At 43.8% G+C, this 24,087-nt stretch overlaps 1 protein-coding gene across 1 annotated transcript in view; it reads right to left on the minus strand.

Moving 5' to 3' along the window:
• MED13L (mediator complex subunit 13L) overlaps positions 1–24,087 on the minus strand; it is a 191,893-nt gene that overhangs the window by 28,549 nt on the left and 139,257 nt on the right. The window contains exons 5-14 of the mRNA XM_063173409.1: positions 16,503–16,648; positions 15,184–15,378; positions 14,605–14,796; positions 10,535–10,697; positions 9,605–9,709; positions 6,627–7,355; positions 5,744–5,966; positions 5,202–5,307; positions 4,515–4,639; positions 3,257–3,356 (exon numbers count right to left, since the gene is read on the minus strand). Coding sequence (XP_063029479.1) covers positions 3,257–3,356; positions 4,515–4,639; positions 5,202–5,307; positions 5,744–5,966; positions 6,627–7,355; positions 9,605–9,709; positions 10,535–10,697; positions 14,605–14,796; positions 15,184–15,378; positions 16,503–16,648 — 2,084 coding nt within the window. The remainder of the gene's footprint in view (positions 1–3,256; positions 3,357–4,514; positions 4,640–5,201; positions 5,308–5,743; positions 5,967–6,626; positions 7,356–9,604; positions 9,710–10,534; positions 10,698–14,604; positions 14,797–15,183; positions 15,379–16,502; positions 16,649–24,087) is intronic.

Raw genomic sequence — 24,087 nt, forward strand, 5'->3', positions numbered from 1 at the left:
CAGAAGAGACAATTCAATGCTAGCTTTTATTTCATTAGTTAAAAACTAGCAAAGCTTCTCCAGACTTACTGAGGTTCTGACAGCAGTGTAAAGTGTAGGCCAAAAGTTAACTCCTAGGGATAAATTCCCCAACCTTCCTGCAAGGTTATTGTTCAGCAGAATCAACAACCTGGTAGATGGACAAACAAATGCAGAGTTTACCAGCAACTAATAAATCCTTCATAACTGGAGAGCTGAATTGGCATTAACACCAAGCTCACCCCAGGGACTGTTTCTAAGAAGCCACAGAGGAGTTTCCTCCCTTTGCCAGAGCTGACCTAGCCCTAAACCAGGAGGCCTTTGGAATTCATGTGTCCTGAGCTGGATTTCTCCACTCAGTCACTGTAGCCTTGTCTGGTCCATGGCAACACAAATCCCGCCACAAACACAGGCAGCTCTGCCCAGGGGCAGACTTCCAGGCATCCCGAAGTTCCAGTGCCAGAGAAACCACAAAATTATCATTTTCCATCACAAGACATTAAGCCAGGAAGATCCCTAAATGACTTCTCAGGAAATGAACACAATGGAATAATCCACTGTCTATTTTTCTTCTTTAAGCAGAACCAACCCCAACAGAGATACTCTATACAGTGTAATGCAATCAAACACAAATCATAGCAAAGTCTTGCATGTTCTCCTCCCAACTACAGCTTCCATATTTATTTTGTGTCACATTCAGCATAAATGGTCTCTTTTCCTGACTTAAATTAGGACAGATCCTCTCTGGACAAAACCATAAGTGGTTAATCACTGTAATTAGAGGAGGGTGAATTCCCACAAGTGTCTCCTCTTAGATACTTTTTTGGACAGATTTAATGCCCAATCCATTTCCATACCCAAGCTGATGGGACACAAGGACACTCTTAGTAGCATCTGCAGCCTAAAGATTATGGAAAATTCATAAATTAATACACATGGGTTTCTGACTGGTCAACACTGTGTTGTAGAAATCCAAACAGGTAAGGAGAAGTACTGTTCTCAAAAATGAACAGAAAAAGGCAGAAATAAGAGATGGGATTAGAATTATCTATGGACTGTGAATACCTGCACTAACAGTACATTTGTGTAGGATGCTGCAGCCTCAGGATGTGTCTCCACTCTACCTTAACAGAGCCAGCCCTGCATGGGATGCTTTTGTGCTCAGAGATGACACAGCCAGGCTACTGAACTCTTTAGACAAAGGGATACCACTCAAATAGGGGCAGTTCTCTCAAAATGCAGTTCTGTTGGTGATAGCTGTCCCAGCTGAACCCAGTCCTTCACAATCTGGAGCAGCAGAGTAAACAATGGGCTATGAATTATTCCCACTCGGTCCATATTCTTTTTTCCCCACTCTTTCAGTATCTGAATTTAAAAGCCCTTAGTCTTGTCCTGATACAGGATAAATTAAAGCTGAAAAAAAGTTCAGCAGAACGGAAGAAACTCTTTTCCACCAATATTAGTATGGAATACAAAGTTCAGGCTGGCAGCTGGATTGGCTCCCTCTGTTTCTCAGCAGAGAGAGGTGCTTTAGGCACTGGAAGGGGACAGGGAGGAAGGTGAAAATGAAGGGTGGCCAGTAGGGATTTATGATGCTGTACAAGGCACTTCAGCTCCCCACAGACACTGCTGTGCCTCCACAGCTGGTGGCAAGGCCACGGCTACAAGTGGAGTGTATCTGTTTAACTTCACACTACATCATTTTCTCACCTCCAGCTCACTCCACTTAGCAAAATTCTGCAGTGCAGATTCATAAAAAAGTTTAATTACAAAAAATCCCCCAACCCTATAGCAACAGGCAACTATCATCATTCATTTTCATGTGTGTCATGCTTGAAAAAGCTTTGCATATTTTAAAAAGCTATGGATCAACTAAACCTGTCAAAATCCAATCTCTGTATACTTCAGACTTCTACATTTGAGTAAATCAGCACAGCTTTTATGGGTCCATAAAACTCTGACTCATCTCCTTCAGACTGGTTTTTTTCTTCACCTCAATTTGTTCTCATTACCAGCTGAAGTTAATGAGAAGGTATTAAAGAATGATTTGCAGAGAGATTGGATTTCTGCTTATAGTGGCCACAGAAATCAAACACTCTTTCCTTCTCACCACAAAGTAATTTGTAATTTGATTTGTTACTATTGTACCAAAAATTCTCACCTTCCTCCTGTCCCACAAACACAGACACACTTCCCCTTCATCTCAAGAGAAATGCCACGTACACCAATAGAATCAGAGACCTGTTCAGGTCAGAAAAGCCCTCTGAGATCATCGACTCCAACCACTCCCAGCACTGCCAAGGCCCCACTGACCCATGTCCCCAGGTGCCACATCCACAGGGCTGGTAAATCCCTCCACAGATGGGGACTGCAGCACTGCCCTGGGCAGCTGTGCCAGGGCTTTACAACCCTTTCAGTGAAGGAATTTTCCCAATATCCAACCTGAGCCTCCCCTGGCACACCTGAGGCCATTCCCTCTCCTCCTGTCCCCATTCCCTGGGAGCAGAGCCCGAGCCCCCCAGCTGCCCTCTCCTGTCGGGTGCGAGAAATGCAGCAAAGCCCTCAAACCTCAGAGCACGAGTTACTATTCCCAACAGCTGTTGTCTCAGTCCTTAGGAAAAAAAATCTTATTTCATACAATTTCAGAAGTTTCCTGCACTCCCATAACCTCCCTTGTCCATGTGCAGAGCCTGCACAAGCATCACTAGCACAATCACCTATAAAAGGTCTACACCACACCTCCAATTAGAACCCAGCACTTTGATTTTAATCATGCACTTCCAGATCCAGATTAAATCCTGAAGGTGATTTTAGTTTTAATTTGTCAAATGTTCAATGCAATTTTCTTCCAAGACAGGTTGCACCATCGTGGCCATGGTTTTAAATTCTTCGATTTTGTTAAGTAGAAGGATTTATCCTTAAAGAGGGATTTGGTAATGGTTGAAGTGCCCAACAGTGTGCGGAGAAGAGAGGGAAAAGCTTCCAAAGGAAGATTTGTAACAAATCCCTCCCATAGTTCCAGACTAAGACAACAATGTCAACAGAAGAGTACTTCACATATCAGCAGGCTTATTCAAAATCCATGTCTGTATTACCACTGCCTCATAAAAAAATGGCAATTGCAGCACAGGAGCACCCTCAGTGAGCTCAGAGCCCCTGCAGGGCTGTGCAGTGGCCCAGTGTCCCCACAAGGCAGCGCACTGAGCCAGGGGTGTGAGCAGAGGAGCTCGGTACTCACTGGGAGGATAAGGAACCGCGGTCCGGCCGTCCTTGCCCAGCGGCCGCTCCTCAGAGCCCGCTGCCGGCAGCTTGGAGGAGCGCAGGGCTGGGGACACGGCCTGCAACAGCAAACACTGCAGTCAGCACAGCCTGACACCTCTCGCTGGCACTGCACAGCAAACACCATGGCTGCTTTTCTACTCCCCCACCCGCTGCCCACAAGGAGTCTGGATTTTTTCTCCTCTTTCAACACTAAAAACAAAAAGAAATATTTGCCTGTCTATATATCCCCCCATAAACTGATGCATTCATATAACTATGCATTTTTATAGGTCTAAACACATACAAATTATTTTCAAAATGTTATCACAAGCCTTGGGCTTGAAAAGCATGTGGCTGCTCTATTTAATTCCATGTTTGGATTACTTCAAGGTAGTAATGGGAATATGACACAGAGTGAGCCCAACAGAGGCAAATGTTAAGACAGGAAAAACATTAGAGCTGTCCAGGTCAACTTCAGAGAAGAAAGTAATTTTTATTTTGACAGAACAGCCCTCTGGTATATTTGCATATTAACTGTGGCATCTGAAGTGCAGTTTGTGTGGAACCATAGTAAGGAAATTAGTGCACTTCTAAAGTCCTGTCAAGAACGAGGCACAAGACTTTTAAACACTGTTATGTACTAACAGTCACTTTAAGACCACCTTCTGTATCATTATGGTTGTATTAGATTATGCTTAAAGATAGTGACTATCCAAATCTTTGCCTTCCCAGGCAATTTACTGCCCCTCATAACTGATATAAATCTGCACTTCCCTCTGTATTTCCTAACATGCAGCAACTATTTCTCTTTGCACTGAAATGAAGTGCTTGGAGGAACATGAGGTAACATGACTCAGAGAATTACTGGAATCCTGCGAAGTTGAATTTATTTTTCTTTGGGCAGGTTCTCAGACAAGGTAAAAGAACCCAACACCAATTAATAAAACTTGGATCTTTTCCACCATAATTCTCAAACAAAAATTCTGATGAAAGCCTAGAACACAGAACTAGATATTTACAAAGCAGCTACATGGCTTTCCCTGTGGAAGCTCCTTACAGCCTGTCCATGGAGGATGGATCTCCTGAAGGATCTCTCTCTTTGCCAGCAATGCTTCCTAGCTAAAATCCAAGCCCGCCTACCTGGAAACTCTCTCTTTCCCATCTCTTAGGGATAATCTTTCCCACTAGGAATCTGTTTCTTGGCCTACAGAACACTCATCCCCACAAGGACTCACCCCAAGCTCATCCTCGTCGGAGTTGTCGAAGATGTTGTCGAGGTCGTGCAGGGACGGGGCCAGGTCGGTGACCTGGGTGAGGCTGCCGGAGCCGGCCCTGCCGGCAGCGCCCTCCTGCCGCGGGTCTGCCGGTGCAGGGAGGAACGGAACAGTCAGGGAAACTGAGCACGGGCAGGGAAACTGAGCACGGACAGGGAAACACAGCACGGGCAGGGAAACTGAGCACGGGCAGGGAAACACAGCACGGACAGGGAAACACAGCACGGGCAGGGAAACACAGCACGGGCAGGGAAACACAGCACGGACAGGGAAACTGAGCACGGACAGGGAAACTGAGCACGGACAGGGAAACACAGCACGGGCAGGGAAACTGAGCACGGGCAGCAGCACAACAGCACTTCTGCCCCCCAGCACTGAGCCCTCTGCTCTGCTGGAGCCCTGCAGGCTGAGCAGCAACCAGCCAGGGTCAGCCAAGAAACAAGGAAGGAGCTGTTGCTGCTCATTTAATATTCTCAAATAGATATCATTGTTTTTATAAAAAGGACAAGGAAAATCAAGTTTTTTCCAGCTTGGGGACTGTCTGTAGCTCTGATGCTACAGACAAAAGTTCAGATGTGATTTTTCCCTCCACATGTTATTTCATATAGGTATTTTTGCTTTGCAGACCAAATTAGAGCTGTAACTCACCAGTCTTAGGAGCAGAACTGAAAATGGACATGGCATCTTTTCCATCAGGAACTGGTGTGGAATGGCCCGCTGGGGGGATTTCCTTGGAACCAATCCCATCTTCTGACTATACAAAAAAATCAGAGATTTCATGGCTATGAATTTAAGCTATGTAAGAATAAATGTTTTCCTATGTCCAGGCAGACTCAGGGGTCAGAGTTAAATATAAGATTTACAAAAGATTCCATGGACATCATTGACCTCTGACAGCCAGTCCAGGTAATTAACCACCTCAAATTCTCCAGAAAAAACATCTTTTAGAATGTTTGCTTGCACAGCCAAACACCAAAACAGCTCCGTAAAGGATAAGATACATAAGGAACATCATGCAGGTAATAATATAAAATAATATTTTTTTAAAAAATTAAATATATATATATATATATGTCTGATCTTGTTTTGTGGAACAGACTTGTGTCTTCCAGAGAGTCGTAGAGCAAACACTGTGCTACAGGATAAATCCCACAAGAACATTAATGCCAAAGACTGGATTTGCACCTTACCTTGTTCTTTTTCAAAGGATCTTTCTCAGCCCCAAGTTTGCATTTTTTATTGACAGTGAAACTGTACTTGATGTCTCCATCTTCGAAGGTGTAAGGATCACTGGTGTCCCCCCAGACTTCTCCAGGGGGTTGTAGTAGAGGCAAGGGGTCAAGATAGTTCAAGGTCTGCACTGGTTTCTGCTCTTCCAAAATTTTAAACCGTTTATTAGGTTGTGCTAAGAGCCTGAAGTGAAAATAAACAAGTAAGGCCAACATGAAACAAAACCAGCATGATCTGCAGCTGTCACACAAACACAGCTCACTCCATTCCCCTTGATCAAGTAGAAATGTTACAAGCACTACCCTCTCAAATAAAGGATGTATTGGATACATTTAAAGATTAAATACCTTACTGTATTAAGGCCTACTTTGGGACAATGAAAGAAGAATCAATTTTGTCACTGTATAAATGAAAACACTTTGAAGTCAAGCCTTCCTATGTTTTTCAGGCTGAAACTCTTTTCAGCCTAGCAAACTCCATTGTAATTATTAAACCCAATAGTCTTGTAACTCAATAACTCTTCCTCAATTAATTTTTCCTATACATTTTCATTAACTACTCTCTCCGGTGCATTTTTTAAAATGCATTATCAGAATGCTACAGTAATTTTTAGGTTAGCAAAAAATACAAAAATAGGTTACACAGAGATTGATCAGTTCTTTTAGTGTCGAACAGAAAGCCAGATATGGAAAAGGCAAGCATCCTGCACTAGAGTGTTTCTATTTAACTATTTGGTGCTCTCTGAGATGGTGAAGCCTTAGCCTTTCTCAGCTGAAAAGCAGAAATTAAGAGTTTGGTGATGATTAGAACTGCCCAGCTCCCCTGCTCAGAGTGCTCTCTCACCTTTTCAGTGCAGTGCTGTCGGGGTTGATCTCCATCCTGCCATCATACCTCTCACACGGCAGCTCCGGCGGCCGGAACTCGGGGTCGTCACTCGAAGGGACACTATAGGTCCTCCACACGTCCACGGCCTCGTTGCTCTGAGTTATGCCACAGTACAAGGCTGTCTCACTGACCTCTGCCATCAGAGGTAACCTCTGTCCCACCACGACTGTCCTGTCATCTAAGCTGGGCAGTGGCTGCAGCTCCAGCCCGCTGCCGTAGAGTGCTGGGTTCACAGGAACGGAAGGGGGGTCCAGGTTCTCTGCCTCCTGACCTCTGGGCTGGGGGCTCAGGGTGGGAGGCAGAGGGGAAGTGGGGGAATGGGGTGAATCCATAGGATTCATATTCATTTGCTTGCTTGCATTTCTAGTAGGTAGCGAGAGCGGCTTCTCGTATTTCCTGGAACTGGGGACTTCCAGGGCGGCCTCCAACCCGGCCAGGCCCAGCTTCTGCCCGGCCGCCTCCTGCTCCATGCAGAGCTCTTCAGTCACCGAGGGCCGATGGTGGAACGGCATCAGGGGCCTTTTCTGCAGTTTCTCTCCCTTGTCCTGCCGCTCGGTGGTTTTGTGCTTTGAGGAGGCAGGAGGGGGCAGTGCCGAGGCCGCCGCCGTCCCCACAGGGAAGCCGGGCTGGGGCAGCGTGGGGGGCCGGCCCGAGGCACCGGCGCAGCGCTGCTTGAACACCTTGTGCCTGCAGGAGAGGAGAGAGCACTCACTGCACGCTCCGGGTCACCCGCCGCAGGGGAAAGGCAAAGCCAAAGAACAGCCCTGAGACACCCACTGTCTGCTCCTGACCTTTTAACAGGCTTCTAATTTCTGCCTGATGCAGGAAGTTTGAATAAATATTTTTAAATATTCAAAACAAAATAAAGCAGTAACATACAATCTTTTTACTGGCTTCGTGTGGCTTTTTTCACTTTGCATTCAGTATCTTTGAGACTGAGAAGCACAAGATTGAATTTCAGTGTTTCAGGTCCTGCTAAAAAGTATTTTCATCATACTGATGATGATTCCCAATGATGTGACAACAGGGATATAACTCTGCCCATACTTTTACTGGTCTTTTTTGTTGTTCAGGGCTTTTTGTTTAGCTGTTTATTTGATTTTATTAAGCTAAACAGAAATTGAAAGATGTGTTTGCACTTAACATTGAAACCTGTTTAAAAATAAACACCATTTCAAAATGAATCACTCCATTCCTATTTTATGAACAACAGGACAACAAAAACCCATTTCAAAACATGTAATGTGCTTTTTACTTAAAAAGATAACCTACATGATCACAAGTGAAGTGGGCTACATTGGAGACACCCAACCCTGTATATGGGTGCAGACACAACATTTTGTGCTTGCTGTCCCTATTCCCTGGAAGCATCCAGGCTGTGTGGGGTTATCCCAGCTTTCTGCAGGGCTTTGCTGTTCCCAGGACACGCTGCAGATTCCCTGCAGCAGCAGATGGTCTGTGCCTGCAATCACCCTAATGTGCAGCTAATGCCCTGGTAACTGGAGATTTGCCTTAAGCATGTTCTTGTAACATTTCATTGCCTTAATTCTCCATCATTCACCATATTTTAACTGACTGCAGAGAATTATTTCAGACATTTTGCTCCTCACACACCAAGCTGGGTCTGCAGGAGACTGAATTTGATGCTGAGTACCAGACAGCCCTTTGAGACTCCAGATCTAAGATCATATCCTGACATTTATCCAGTACATGGAATGGGCACAGAAATGACTAAAACCATTTCTATATGCCAGTAGCTGCTCAGGTTCTGCAGCTACACACAAAAAACTTATTGCTGTTTGAAACCAGCTACTGCCTTCATTTTAAGGATAATGTTTCCATTTCTCAGCTGCTGTGTTTACCAATTCCAGCATGATGCAGTTATCACTGAAGGGATGAACAGACAGTGTGAAATTCCAAGTGCAGCTGAACCTATCCATAGAACCAGGCTCCCACTGCCCACTGGTGATCCCCACATTTTCCAGGCAAAGCTGGACCTCAGTTTTCCACAGGAAACACTTGGCATTCTGACAAAACACTTATCTGTTCCAAATTCTTGAGTATATAAATACAAACAATGTGTATAATAGGGGGAAGAGCTACAGAAAGCATCTTCTAAGGTTGAACATCCATCTCTTCATCCCTTCCTCTGACTACACAAAGAACTGCATCCTAGAGGAATAACTTCTTTTGGTCAAGGTGCCTTTATCACCTATCTTACAAGTAGATGGTGACCTTGGGAATTAAGAATTTCAGTAGAAGTGTTTCACAGGACTATTTACTGCAAACTGGGGGCTTTTCTAGCCCTGTAACATCTCTCTGATAGTTTTAAGAATGGTTAAGCATATTGGTGATGATGGTTTGCCTTTCCTGAGTGAGGAGTTCTGGAATTCTAACCACCCAAAGATGACAGATAACTTTAATAACCTCCTAAAGTGTTTGTGAGTGAGCTGTAAATTCTTTCTGATCCAGTGGCAGAGGGTGACCAGGCTCCCAATGTTTCATATTCTCTTGTGTGGGTTTGGTGCCATGGCAATCAACCAGAGGCACATGAAGTGTTTTGCAGGGATGTTTTCCCTTTTCCTCCAAATACCAGGATGATCACAAACTTAGGAACACCCTGCCCTCTTCACCACAGGCCTTAACCACTTAACCAAAGGTTACAGCTCTGAAAAGCTGCAGGATGAGTTCTTTATGAATGGGAACTGTTGGAGTGATCCTGGCCACAATACCATAATTTTCCCATTTGGATTGGCTCCTGCAAGTGACAGTGGGCTGAGATGCAGATTCATCCCCCAAATGTGATCACAGGTTTGATATTACAATTTCCTCGTGTCTCAGCTGAAGCTGAGATAACTCCCTTCTGTAATGTATCTCTGCCTGAATTAAGCAGGGGCCTCACAATATGACAAATGTTTATTCTCTTCAAAGCTCACCTGGAACAAGAACAACTGACTCTTTGGACTGGATCCACAAAATCCCATGAAACACTATTGTTAGGAACTTCCTCCTCCAAATTTGCAGCTGTAATTTGATTCCTCCTGAAGAAGAGAAAATTATTTTAGTAATCACCACCTTTTGAAGAACAAAATTTTTAAAATGTACATAATTCATATATGTTCCCCTCAGATAAATTACTTCCTTCTACCTGACCTTTGAAATTGACAGCAGATCCCTGCACTACTCCTTAAATTTACAGTTTGATTTATGTAGGAGGAAGGTCTCAGCTCTGTGTCACATAACTCTGTCTGGAGTCCAAGTACAAGAAACAAGGGGAAAGCCATTTAAACTGTTTCTGGAAATTAGTCTGACATACCAAATGAGGAAATTGCATGGATATAGGAAAGAATAAATATTTCAGGGCTCACCATGCCATGATACACTTTAAATCTCCAGTACTAAAGGTCTATGATACTAACATCAATTTATACACACTTGTCAATTGAAATTTTAGTCCAACTCATGTAAGGCTTCACAAATACTCCCCTTAGAGCCCTAAATATCAAATATATGTGTTCTTCAGTCACCCAGCTTTCAGTACAGTAACTACAACAGGAGATGGGAGTTGTCATCTCTAAATCTGAGAGCACTTGGCTGAAGGCACAACCTATGGATGTGTGACCTCAAGGACTGTCACAATTAGGGTACACAACTGCAAATTCAATGGGAACTGTCAGGAGTTCTCAGCTGAACAGAGGGATAAATTTTCTTTAATAATACATTTTCTTTGATAATGATGTTTGGCATCATTAGCTCTGACTGGTGGCAAAGGAACCCTGTAAAGAATAACATTAAGGCAAACGATGACAATTTTAGCTGTATATTATGTGTTACAAATAAGCAAAGCATGAGGACTGCTGCCATACTTGGACTGTGCCCTGTTGAGGATGCATTCCTTCCACACACGGTGAACAATACGGTTGTGAAATTTGGGAGTGATCTTGCTTGATTTCTTTGGACTGTGGACACTGACTGTCCCCTCCTGCACAGCTGGGTGGCTGATGCTGCTCTGAGAGCAGCCACTTTCTCCTGCAAGAGAAATAAAGCATTAATGTCAGAACTGTTCTTCATATTGTCACTTGCTATTTTTTCCTGGAAGTCTCTTAGCAGGCTGCTGACTACACCAATGTTCACATTCACTGGGAATGCTCAGAGCATCCTTACAAACACATTTAAAGCAACACTTCCTTGGAGGTAACAGAGATGGCACTGGGTTGTACCACAGGCATGGGCAATAGAATTGTGCAAGTACTGCACCTCATGTGATGTGATACATTCTGTATATTCTATTTCTCTGTGTATCTATAAAAAATACACTCCCTAATAAATGGAGGTACTTTAGATAGCCCCTTCAGCTCTGGACTGAAACACTAAGAAATAGTGAAGACAGAGCTTTTTCATTATTATCCTGTATGTTAAACTTGAATTTATATAGTCTTTGGTGAGTTGCTTTAAAGACAAAATTTATTGTGATATGGATGGTCCTAAAAGCATCTATTAAGAAAACTAATAATAATTTATGTAGAATATTTCAAAGCAAGGATCAGTTCTTTTGACTCAGTATTAAACCTCCCTAAGGAAATGAATGGATCACTGATGCTTTCCTACAGACACAAGCTAGGAGAGCTGGGGGGCTCAGTCTGGGGAAGAGAAGGCTCCAGGGAGAGTTCAGAGCCCCTTGCAGTGCCTAAAGGAGCTCCAGGAGAGAGGGGGACAAGGGACAGAGGGACAGGACACAGGGAATGGCTTCCCACTGCCAGAGGGTAGGGAAAGATTGGTAAGGAATTGTTCCCTGGGAGGGTGGGCAGGCCCTGGCACAGAGGCTGTGGCTGCCTCTGCATCCCTGGCAGTGTCCAAGGCCAGGCTGGACAGAGCTTGGAGCAGTCTGGGATAGTGGAAGGTGTCCCTGCCCATGGCAGGGGGTGGATTGAGGCTGAGGTCATTTCCAACCCAAACCACTCTGGGATTCTGTGCCATTTCTTTACAATATGCTTGAACTGAAATACTAAAATCAAAACTGGCTTTGGTGAGATTTTCCAGTTGAGATCTACACTCCTACCGAAATTTCCAACAGCTTATCACCAGTAGATACACTATAAACACAGCATATGATATTCTCAGTATGTATTTTCTGTGTGGTTATCAAAGAGATAACAAATGAAGATATTACTTCAACATGTTTGAGAGCCTGAAAACTCTCTCCACTCCATTCCTTCCTGTGACACAGCAGCTTTTCCCAGCTATTGTACAAGCAGATGCAAGTTCCTGCCCTGCAATGTGTTTCTGTTTAGCTGAACTCCAGCACATCCATCCTGCCAAGGCCGAGCTGCAGCAGCAGAGGGAGCTTTGGGTCCGCTGGCCCGGGCAGGAGTCGCTGCTCTGGGCTGGAACAGCCAGGAGGGATCTGCTGCATTTTCACAAGGTCACACCAGGGTACAGAACACTTCGTCCTCCCGCTGACGCAATCCAAGCAGCCTCAAGTGTGAAGTGCTGAGGGGACTCAGAGCTGCACAGCACTGCAGCTAACAGGGAATCCTGCTGCTGGCTGCCAGGTGATTTGCAAAACACAACTTCTGAAATGGTGCACAAGCTGCCTAACCCTGCATCTTTGATTGTTCACGTTATGTATTTCTTTCTCCAGTTAGATCTTCCCTGTTTATCTTTCCGTAAAGTCAAACATGGAAACCCCTGGCCATACTGAGGCTTGTGCCTCTAACCATGTACTTCACTGGCTTTCAAATGTTCTCCAGCAAGTGGGAACTTGACAGATAATCAAAAAACAAACAGGTCAGAACTTCAGAATTGGCAAATGTGCCCTCCTTTGGAGAAGGGGAGAAGGAATGTGTATATAGACAAACATCACATGGACACAGAGGCATCACGTGTCAACAGCAGGAGGAAAACAAGGATAAGTCTGATGGGAAGGGAAGGACAGGAGGCACAAGAGGATAACCAAGGAACTACCAGGGCTTTCAAGTTACATTGGAATGCATTAACTATTGCTTTCTATAATTATGTAATATTTTTATAGCATACAGTACAGCAATATACAGCATAACAGGAGACAGAACTGCACAGCAGGTAAAACCACTTTGTTCTCACACACTGACATTAATTTTTGTCCATGAACATCCCTGGCACAGTCCTGGAACACAGAGAGATACCTCTGGCAGGTAATGGTGCAGTGAATGGAGGACACAGCAGCCCCCACCAGAGGCCACCACACAACCCCTGCAGTCCAGACTGGTTCCACTGGTGAAAAATGCCACTCACCAGTTCCAGTAACAACTTGTTTTGTTACATACTTTAGACACAACCATGGAAAATGTGATTAAAAGAGAACTGAAGAGATCATCTAGTCCAGTCCTTGCTTTAAAGCTGGATCAACCAATTTAACTAATCTGTTTCTTAAAAACAACCTTACAAAATGCCCCCACCAAACCTCCCAAAACCCATCACCCATCTGCTAATGGAACTTCTGTAGCTTCCCAATATCCAACTTATTCCCACATTTCATTATCCTTCCTCAGAGCAAGTTATTCCTCCTGTTTAACCTAGTTTTGCTTCACTCCAGTTTAGATTCATTACATACTGGTTGCAGATAAAAGTCTATTCTTTTTCTCCTTGAAATTCCACTTCTCCAGACTAAACCACCTCAATTATATTCATCCTTTCCTGGAGGTCCTGCTTGCAAAATCCAGGCTCACTCTCACTGTACTTTCTTGAACTCCAGTCAGTTTGTCCACATCTTTAGGTGCTCCATACTGGACATGGCACTAAACCCATATTTTAAACAGTATTGGGCAGAACTGAAGTATTATTCCTGTGCCTCACACTAATCCAGTTTCTGGGTCCCATTAGTGATTCTGGACTGCATGACATGCTTTTCCAATCCATTTCTCCAGTTTTTCAAGGTCTTTTAAAATGGTTTTTGATAAAAAAAGAATTCTTTCATTGTTTGCTGGAGAGGCATCCCTCTGATACAAATTCATGCTGCCCTCAAACAACAGCAGAGATCAAACAGAAGCTGTGACTGCCAGATTGGACAACATGAACACTTTTATAGAAAATACAGTTTATGAATATTTAAAAATAGAATCCTCCTTGTAATACTGTACAAGTGTAAAGGGTTTTGAAAATCTTAAAAATACAATAGCACATTAAAATATGCATCAACACTTGAACAGAGATTGTTATTTAAATAGTGATTGTCTTGCTTCAGTTAGTCATTAATTGGCTTCTGGCTTATTTTAACTCTCAGTTCCTTTGAAAAACACCATTCCAAGTGAATTTACATCTCATATTCTGACTTATTAGCAGTAAATACTAAATACTTTGATTGTCTTCCTCTATAGGCTCGAATCATGGACAAATAATCCAGACATGTTTTCTTTGCCTTTGCATCAAGGTTCAAAGGTTAGACTTGATGATCTTAGAGTTCCAACCTCAATGGCTCTGTTATGCCAGGACTGACCCTGTTGATGTGACAGAACTGTCTCATAAAGGCTAAGCTTGGGAGCTCCTCAATGAGGGCATAACAAGGATTCTTTAGCCCCACCTGGCTGCACAGTCTCACAAAAACTTGTAGGGTCTTTGTGTCTTTGACACTTCTATTGCTCTGTGAATTTTAGCAAGTGCTGCCCAACAGGTTAAAAAAATCTCCAAGTTCAAGCAGAAGGTTGCCCAGCGGTGAGAGGTTTGTGTTGCTTTGCAGCACTGCACACAGATGTACCTACAGGAAATGGAGCTGAACTGAATTCACCCTGTTTTGTGTAAAGGGGTGTTCACAGCACTGGCTTCCCTTTACTACAGACCTACAAAGTCCCCCCCAGCCCTCCTCCCCTGCCTGCCTTTACCCTGTCCCTGCTCACATGTGCACTCCCAGGAGCTAAGCAAAACCCAGAGTGTGAGCCCATCTCCCCAGCCCACTGCTTACCCATAACAGCCTGCTCTGGAGAGGTGGGGGGAGTCAGGGGCATCCCACAGGTACTGACAGGATCCTTCACGCTTGCAAGCCCCTGCTGTCCCACATTTATATGGCCTGCAGCACTGGCAGAGCTCTGTGACACTGGGATGTCACTCTGGGAGATGAGAACAAAGGCTGAAGGATACACCATCCTCACACCCCCTGCAGAGAGATGGAAAACCACAAGTCTTAGACACACCTGATAATATCCAGCAACCACAGCTACTTCCACTTGTTTTCAATGTCAATTTGACAAAACTTATTATCTGAAATACAAAGAGCTAAGAATTTCCATGCTAATACACATCCAGCCCTCTGTAACCAGCACAGAGCTGAAACAAGCAGCTCAATCCAGTGAATAATGGCATCAGGGATACAGGGAGTACAAAAGCTTGAGGCAACAGAACTACTCAGATGTTCTGGTGTCAAGAGAGCTACAAGAGAATATAGGAAAATTATAATGGCTCTTTCTGATTAATTAGATGACTTTTTTTTTTTTTCAAATCATGAGGAGGAAAATAATCCTTCAGGCAGAATATTGAAACTTACCAACAATGACTTCAACTGCCACAGGGAAATCGTTGTCATATCCCAGCTCTTCCTCCTCTTTCATGCCTTCCTTTTTCTTCAGCACCATGGGGTAGAAGTACTGCCACTCCTCCATCAGCTTCCGAGTGGCAGGGTCTGACATCTTGTACGACTGGCCCGTCAGGGTCCCGTTCAGGCCGTAAGGGCTCACCAGCACTGCAACACAACAAAGAGCAGCCCTGAAGGACTCAGCAGCACTGCAGGAGAACAAGCAACACTCCCACAGCAGGGCTGCTCCAGCTCTGCCTGAGCCACTCCTCCACTGCCTGAGGACTGAAGGGTCCAGGGAAAGCCACTGCAAAACCCAGTGCAGGTGTGAATCCAAAGGCACAGAGCACTGAGCCCTCCTGAGCTGACACAGGACTCTGTGGCAGTTTGGGTTCATCATTTTCACTGTGAATGAAATTCCAGCAACCCCAGTGTAGTGAAATAGCATTCAGGGATGAGCACGCATGGAAAGAAGAGAGGACAGTGACATTTGAAACTTCTCAGCTTTAAAAAGGATAGATAATACATAAACAAGAGTCACAACAAACAAGGAAAATGACTTGCTTAACAACAGGTATTTCCATTCTGACTCAATTTCGTTTTTAGTTGTATTTGAGTCAAGAATTCAGCTCACTGAAATAAAATGTATGACTGAAGTGCCTGAGCCTCTGTCAAAGCTTTATATGTAGACACAAAATGTTTTCAATAAAGCTTCTATAAATTAACATCTCTATAAATGATCATTTCATGTGTCTCTGGGTGTTTTTTTTTACTTTGTGTTGAACTTTACTAAGATTTCTTGCTTTAATTGCTTTGAAATTATAATTTCAGACTGTAGTAAAGACAGCATAATGCAATGACTCAAAATTCTTAATGTTTTTCTTTTTTTTTTTTTTAGAGCATCACATGAAAACTGCATTATGAATTTACTAAGCCGTCAACTTAATTCTGTAAAATTTTAATTTCTTACACTGGCAAATAAATAGTCACAGATACTTGAAGTTTTTCAATGTTTCTGCTACATTTCCACACCCACCCCGTGTTTTTAAAATAAACCAGTAAATAGTTGCCAATGTATGAATGAAAATCAGTCCTGAACCAGATAAGCTCAGTATTTGGATCCTCAGAGGATTCACAGAGAGACCATGTCAGAAAACCACACGTGTGCACTGACTTTCTTAAATACTGAGACTTTTTAAACTGAAATGATGGATTGGTTTGGCATGGAAGGTTACCAACAATGTGAACAGACAGCAAGCTCTGGAGAACCATCCCCCAGGGCAGCTCGGTACCTTGGAAGGGCGAGGGGGAGTTCTGGGCCATCTGGATGTGCTCCTCGGTGATCAGGTAGATGGGCTGGTGCTGGGCGATCTCCACGCTCGTGCACACGTTGCTCTCCCCGTGCAGGAAGAACGTGAAGGCACACGACAAGTGCTCGCTGCAGGACACAGGAGACAAAAGGAAACATTTATCGGTGTTAATGGGCTCCGGCAGGGAAATTCTGAGCTCTGAGACCAAGCACACACCCTCCCGTCCTGTCCTGTGGCTCATTGCCAGGCTGGGAATCATGTAAACAGAGGGATCTGTCACCACACAAATAACTGACAGTGTTTTCTTACTTGTTTCATTACAAATAAATGGGATTTTAACTAGAATTCAAGAGGTAAAATTATGGGTCTTTAGAAATTCTTCAAAGTTCACCCTGTGAGAAATAGCCACTCACTTTTCATAATTTAGATAGGTTTATTAAACCTTATCAAAAATACAACAGAAGACTGAATAGAGAAAAGGTTACAGCACCAGGAGGAAAGGATTTTCCCCACCATGTGCTTCCCCACAAAATGGAGGTTTTGCCTTTTAATCCCTCCCAAAAACTCTGTCCATTGACTCCTTCTTCACCATCCAGTGGTGGAGTTTACTTTCTCAAACCTTGACTGGAGGTCAGATGTCACACAGTGACAAGCTGATCCTCCCAAATATCCCAACCCCAGCTGTCCCTTGAAAACAACTCAGGGGGTAAAAAAATCCCTTTTCTTAACCTATATCCATGATATTTGTCTGTTAATTGTGAGAGTCAATCATTGCATTACTCATCTGTCACAACCCCACAATGAGGTCCAGCTGAAAAGAAGCAAAGGAATAGGAAAGATGTTTGCCTAACATCTAATGAGAATCTTGATTAAAAAATATAAAAGCACATGAATATTACAGAAAGTTGTCAACAACCTAAGGTGAACCACGGATTTGCCACTGCTGACCCAATTTAACTTGAAATGAACTGTATTGAAAATGTTTTCACTTCATTCTACCCACAGAGTGACTCACATCACAGCAAAGTATTTGCTTAAATATTCCTTGCTACAAAGCCACAAGAAAAAAGAAAACAAAGCACACTTCATGTTTTTAATCCTCATTTTAATCAACTAAAAATGTACAGAGCTGCAGTAAGTGTGCAGAGGTTTCCCTGTCCAGTTCAAGAGCTGTGCACAGTTTTATGGGTGTTGGCTTTGGCACAGGGCCAGCCCTAACAGGACCCGTTTTACACACAGCTCTCACCAAGAGGAAAAACCAAAGGCAATTACAACCATCTCAGTTCAGTGTTCAAGTCAACCAACTGCTCTGCTACTGCTGCCAGTGGGTTTTAAAGAAAGGCACTGATGGTCTAGAACTGGGAGCTGCTCTAATCTCTCTAAATCTCTGAATGATTCCACAGTGTAACTTCTCATCCTGTAGCCCAAGTTACTCTTCTGTGAAGCTCAAATCCTACCACAAAAAGAGACCAGAAGAAAAAGTTCAGCTGAGAAAAGGTTACTGAAATGCCAGGCAACAGCCACACTTCGCTGGTGCTGCCATCCGCAATTCTGAACTACTTTGTAACAATAATTCAGGAAATAAAAGGTTTCATTATGTTTCAGTTTTCACAAAGGAAAGAAATTTCACTTTCCTCAGTGATGAAGTGGGAAATGGATTGTTATGTTACATGGGGGGAAGGGAGGGAACGGGACATGGCACAAAATGGGTCAGACTCCAGGTATTTCTGTCCTGCCCCAAGAAGAGAAGCAAATCAATTAATGTAATAAAAACCTCTGCACATACAAGAAATACAAAATTATAGCAAACCAATCATTTAAACAAAGCCCATTAGTTTCCTTACACAGCGTGAACACTTTTAATATAAAGGTTTTAATAAATAAAAACCCCATGAGAAATCTGGTGTAAGATCAAGTGGGGATAATGTCTGCAGAGAGTTCACATGCAGCAGGTCAGCATTTCCAAAGCAGAGAGCAAAGCTGGTTTTTTTAACTCCTGTCTTTAGGATATACACAGAAACACTCTGGATTCTGCAAGCTTCCTACAGGATTTAACTGTGGGTCTTGCTTGGCTGCTATTGAACTGAAGGGAAAAAATTGAGACCATCCAGGGAGACTCTCGAGTGTCTTGCAAAGTGCTCTGGCATGAACAAATCATGTGAAATCTTATGCAACACTCACAGCTACCCATAAACCCTGTGAGGATAAGGAATACACCAAATCAGAGCTTGAAAGTCAAAGATTCATTTGGTTTTGGAGGGCAGGCACCAACTTTCAAGTGAGAATCACCTAACAGCAGAATTAGTAACTGAGATTACAGAATTAGACAGCTCCAGACTAAGAGTACAGACAACTAATTATGGGGGGAAGAGGGGTACAACAAAGCTCACTCAGTCCAGCAGTGCCCTCCTCCTTCAGGCCAGAGCTGCTGGAGCTGCTGGCACAAGCCCCCCTTGCCCAGCAGAGCAGCTCCAGCCAGGCCCTGTGTCCTGTGCCCTCCCTGACTCCCCACAGCTCTGCCAGAGCAGAGGCACTGACACACAAGTGAAGCTCCCTCTGGTGCCAGTCACTGCCACAAGCTCAGCTTTCAAGACCAAAAATAATCAAGATCGAGGCCTGAGGACTTCCTGCAGTCCCCAGGTGTAAGTTTCCTTTAGTAACAAATCAGAATTTGACTTGGGCTGTGTCCCACTCTGACAGGTGCTCCCAGCCCCCTGACACTCCTGCATGCAGCACAGCTCACACCATTCCTGAAATACCAGCCCAAAGAAATCACTCTGGCTACAAATGTGAGCCAGATCTTGGAATAAAATCCAAGTGGAGAAACCTCACCCAGCTCCAAGCAGCCAGCCCTTCACACAGCCCCAGCACAAGGCTTCACGTGATCCACTGAGCTCCACTGTACCTATAAAGTTCCAAAACTCACAAATTGCTCACACCCTCACCAGAGTCTTCCAAGATTACCAATATCCAGTTTTCCTACAAGATCCACTTCTCTTTGCACCAACAAAAAACTGAACACAATATGCAGATCAGACCAGGATTCCAAAAAACATTCAACACGATGTTCAGACTGATTTTATTTTATTTACATTTCTTTCAACCCAGTTCAAAAAGTGAAGTTGACAGGCTTTTGAGAAGTCCCTCTCTGCAGGTTTTTAATCAGTCTCATTTCTGTATTCTTTTCTGATCAGATGATATAACTATCAGAAACCACCAGGAAGGTACATGAAATGGCTTCCAAATGATCTCCCTACTCCTCAGAGTTGAACACCTCGAGCTGCCAGCTCAGGACAAGAACAATAATGCAAATGTTGCTAATCTTGCACAGCTGTGCTGTACATTCACTTTGCACACACTAAGGAATTACACCAGGAACAAAGGGCAGTCAGAGGCACAGTTTGACTCCTCTGACTCTGTTAATAATAAATTTACTTTATACCTTTAAATTTGAGCCTGTTTTGCCCTTAAAGTGTTTTCTCCCAGCCTTTATCTCAACTCATGAACCTGTTTTTCCCCCTCCTCTGCCCAGCTGCAGCAGAGAACAGTGAGTGAACAGTTTTTGTGGGTACCTGGCATTTCAGCCAGGGCCAAACCACAACAGAGCAAATGTGTGCCAGTACTCTGGTCACACCATGCAGGAACTCTTTTTTACAGATATTTCAGAATCCTTTCTTTGCTTTCTCAGTGCCTCACAGCTGCCTTGGTTAGGATGTCATCTCCCTCAGTGGAATGTACAGAACATATACAGAATATATGTTATTTTCGATTCTGGCTGCATGAAAGGTGAGGTGGGAGAAATGTTGAGCACTGGTCTGCAGCCCGCAGAACACTTTGGCACACACCTTCAACAATACTTCCACTACCTTCACTGAGACTTGTGTGCTAAAATTAAAACAACTGATTAAATAAAAGGCATCTATTAACAGAAATGCAAAGAAATGGCAATGTCAAATAACCTTCTGTAACAAAAGATCTGTGCCCTTTTACAGGTACTTTTTCTCTGTAACACAGAAAAATCAGGCCTTCACTTTGGCACCTAATCACCTGCAGCTGACATTAGCTGTCTTTCAGGTGCTTCCTCTGGGACCTTAATTACCTCAAATAACTTTTGAGATGTCTAAAAATGTAGCTGAATACCTTGGCAATGTAATATTTAGGGCTTCCCATAAACTTTATGAATGCCAATTTCTCAGTTACTATAAATGACTTAAAGAAAACATTACATTTACTTACATATAAAAAATCAGATGAGAATTATGAAAACTCAACTACATTTAAACTCCACAACATTGGCAGAGAAAGGGAACAACTGATGGATTCAGGTGTTGTTTCCATTTTTTGGGAGGTTTGGATAAATACCCAGTGGAACCTGTTCTGCTTTCAAACTGTACATGAAAACAATGCCAAGATATTGCAACTCCTAACAGAGTTTGGAATGTATGCACTAATGTACATCTTGTTTAAAGTTAAACTGCCCCCTACAGACTTCAAAATATACCACAAATGTAAAAATCAAACTGGAAATCAAACTGCCAGTAACAATTACTTTGGGATTTGGGGAAGAAGATCCTACAAAAAAACTAATTGAACACAACGGATTCTTTTTCTTATTAGAGGGATATTAAAACAATAGTTTTATGGTATGAATTTTGTCCTTATTATTTTAAGGACTTGAAACCATTCCCTGAAAACCCCTTGCTGCCTTGCAGTGCACAGTGTCTAAGCTTGCTTTATCCCAAACATTGCAACCTCCTGACACACCTGGAAAGTGCAGTTGGGAGCCAGATGCCTGGACTGACACTAAAAGTTCCTTAGAAAAACACAGTGAAAATTTAAGAATCCTATATTTGTACATATCCATCCTTTTTTCAGGGCTGAGAATTTAAAAAATACTTATTTATCCACAGAGGAGCTAGAGCTGCCATGCTCTGCCCTCCAGGCTGCAGACAACTTCTTCTTTCTCCTTTACTTTGTGAGCAATTGTCCACAAAGCCACTGACTGTGTATGATTAATTGCATTTTCTGACCAATAAATTGTACAGCTGCTTTAATTCTCCTCAAAGTTAAGACTGGGATCTGAAAGCCCTCAAATCACAGTTACCCCAAAATAGCTTCATCAAGTCTGATGTCAGAAAAGAGGCAGCAGCAAGGCACAGGCATTAGGAAAACTGTCAAATCACTTGTTTGATGTGGATTACAAAAAAGAGGGCATCAAAAGGTAAATTTGAAACAGAAGAGTAAGTGAGAGCAAAATCAAATACTTTCCTTTAAAGTTGCAAAAGCAAGAGGACAGGAGCAGGTCACAGTGGGGTTTGGGCAGGAGATGGCAGCACCTGGACACCCCTACAGCCAATAACACTCCAACACCACAGTAAAGTAACAGTCCAGAATGTAAATCACCTCTTCTTAAATCTTCTGGAAATGAATATCCCCAGAGAAGCCTGAACTTGAATAAGCTCCCACTAAGGCAGGAGAAGGAAGGCTGCCTGCTTTGGTTTGAGAGAAGGCAGAGCCTCTGTGCCAGTGCCCTGTCAGGCACCCTCCTTAGCTGAGGGCAGGGATGCACTCCCAGAGCACCCAGAGCCTCCAGGGCACACCATGGTCCAGGCAGGGGCTGCAGGGCCCGGCCAGACCACTGTGGCAGCAGAGAAAGCTTCCCCACACACACCACGAGAGCTGAGGAGCACCTGGAGCAGCAAACAAAAAAGGCCAGGCCATTTTCTGGCCCTTAGGGGAAATCACACATTGAAAACCACAACTAAAGCTAAAAGGAAAGCACTGCCAGGCATGAGACAATTCCAGAGTGTTCTGGACACCACAGCCTCCCAAGAGCACCCAGCCCCCTCTTCTGTACCAGAATGGGACCCCCACAGCCAGGTTCTCTCTGCTGTGGCCCCAGATCCACACTGAAACATGGAAACACCAACCTGGAGCCTGCTTGGGGCTCCATCACTCCACACATCAACCCCTGGGAAGCAAGGACTCCCTGCCCCACTGGTTCCAGAATTCCCTGTGTGCTGGAGCCAGAACAGGGCTGAGGGCTGACACTGCCCAGCAGCTGGAGCTTGTCCCAAGGCTAATGAACACCCAGCTGAAACCAACTGGGCAATTATTTCACTGTATCACAGCACCTGAAACAACTTTCTTCAGGTGAACACACTGCTGGCTCATGAACAAGGGAAACTGATGCCTGGTTATACATCTCTGCCCAAAGTTACTGGTTTTTTCATGGCACACAATAAGAATACAGGAGGCCAAGCTGCAGATTAAATCATATTGCTTTGGCAATGACTCCTTTTCTCTCGATTTTGTTATCTCTTTCTCTTCTCCAGCTCAAAGAAATAAAAAGAAGAGCAGGGAACAGAACATCAGTTCCCAGAACTATCAGATCTTTAATAATGGTATCTCTAAGTCCATTGGTTGTCTCACATATTTGGTTGGATTTTTAAAAAATTATGAGATGCACAGACAGAAACTTTATGTACATATGAATTGCCTTTAATGTTTTTCCAGCAGTGAAGTAAAGCACTAAGATAGATAACAGTTTCACAATGCAGCAAGCATTTAGATAACATTATCTAAACACTTGCTGTGTTACAGACTTATTGTCTCAACAGTGCCTCAGTTGTCACCAGCAAAGCCCTTGCCAAGGCCAACACACACCTCCCTAACAGGATTCCCCCCTGATCCCATCTCCAGCAGGGAGATGTATAAATGTATGCACAGGGTGAGCCCCCAGCCTGGGCACACAGGGGGTTATTCCTGCAGTGCATCCATCAGTCTGCAGCGTGACAGGGTAAGAACAGCAGCACCTGCACGAGTCCTGGGGCAATGCTGCACATCCCATCAGCCCATTCTGAGCAGCAATTGCACTGCAGGATCACTTGGAACAAGACCCACACCAAGTCTGTGCTGGAGGCAAGGTCACATCCAGCGTCCGTGACCTCGATGGGAACACGGCACAAACTGCTCCCATTCCCTGCCCTGCCTTATCCCCATGTCTCAGGCTGGGAGAGCTCCAGGTTTGGGTTTTTTGGAGATGCAGAACAGCAGAACAGGTTTGGCTGTGGGTAAATACCACAGTGCCAGTGCTCCTGCTGAGGAAACAGCACCTTAGGGCAGCAGAGCTTTGCCCCACAGCTCCTGCAGGGAGGAGCAGGTTCTGCAACAACAGCCACCCCGTGCTTGCCCTGGAAATACACACAGAAATAAGCATGTTTTAATGTACTGGAGCAGTGTTCAATATCTGAAATAAAATTCCTGCAGTGAAATCCCAGTGCACGTTCCTCCCCTGGCACAGGGATGCAGTCAGGACTGTACCACACCATGCAGCTCGAGGCACTGAGGATTACTGAGTCCATTATTTGTTAATTTGTGCCACATTCAGACCTGTGCTGATTTAGAACTGCAACTATTTAGAATTATTTAAGATGTCAGTACCAAAAAGTGATTCTGCAAGTTTATTATATTAATTATGAATTAAAATTCATTGTGATGAGACTCTGGATCCTGCCCTATTTAGAAAACATAGAAGTTGCTGTGACCATATTTCTACTGTACTACA

This window comes from Melospiza melodia, chromosome 20 (assembly GCF_035770615.1).
Source record: "Melospiza melodia melodia isolate bMelMel2 chromosome 20, bMelMel2.pri, whole genome shotgun sequence".
NCBI classification, from domain to species: Eukaryota; Metazoa; Chordata; class Aves; order Passeriformes; family Passerellidae; genus Melospiza; species Melospiza melodia.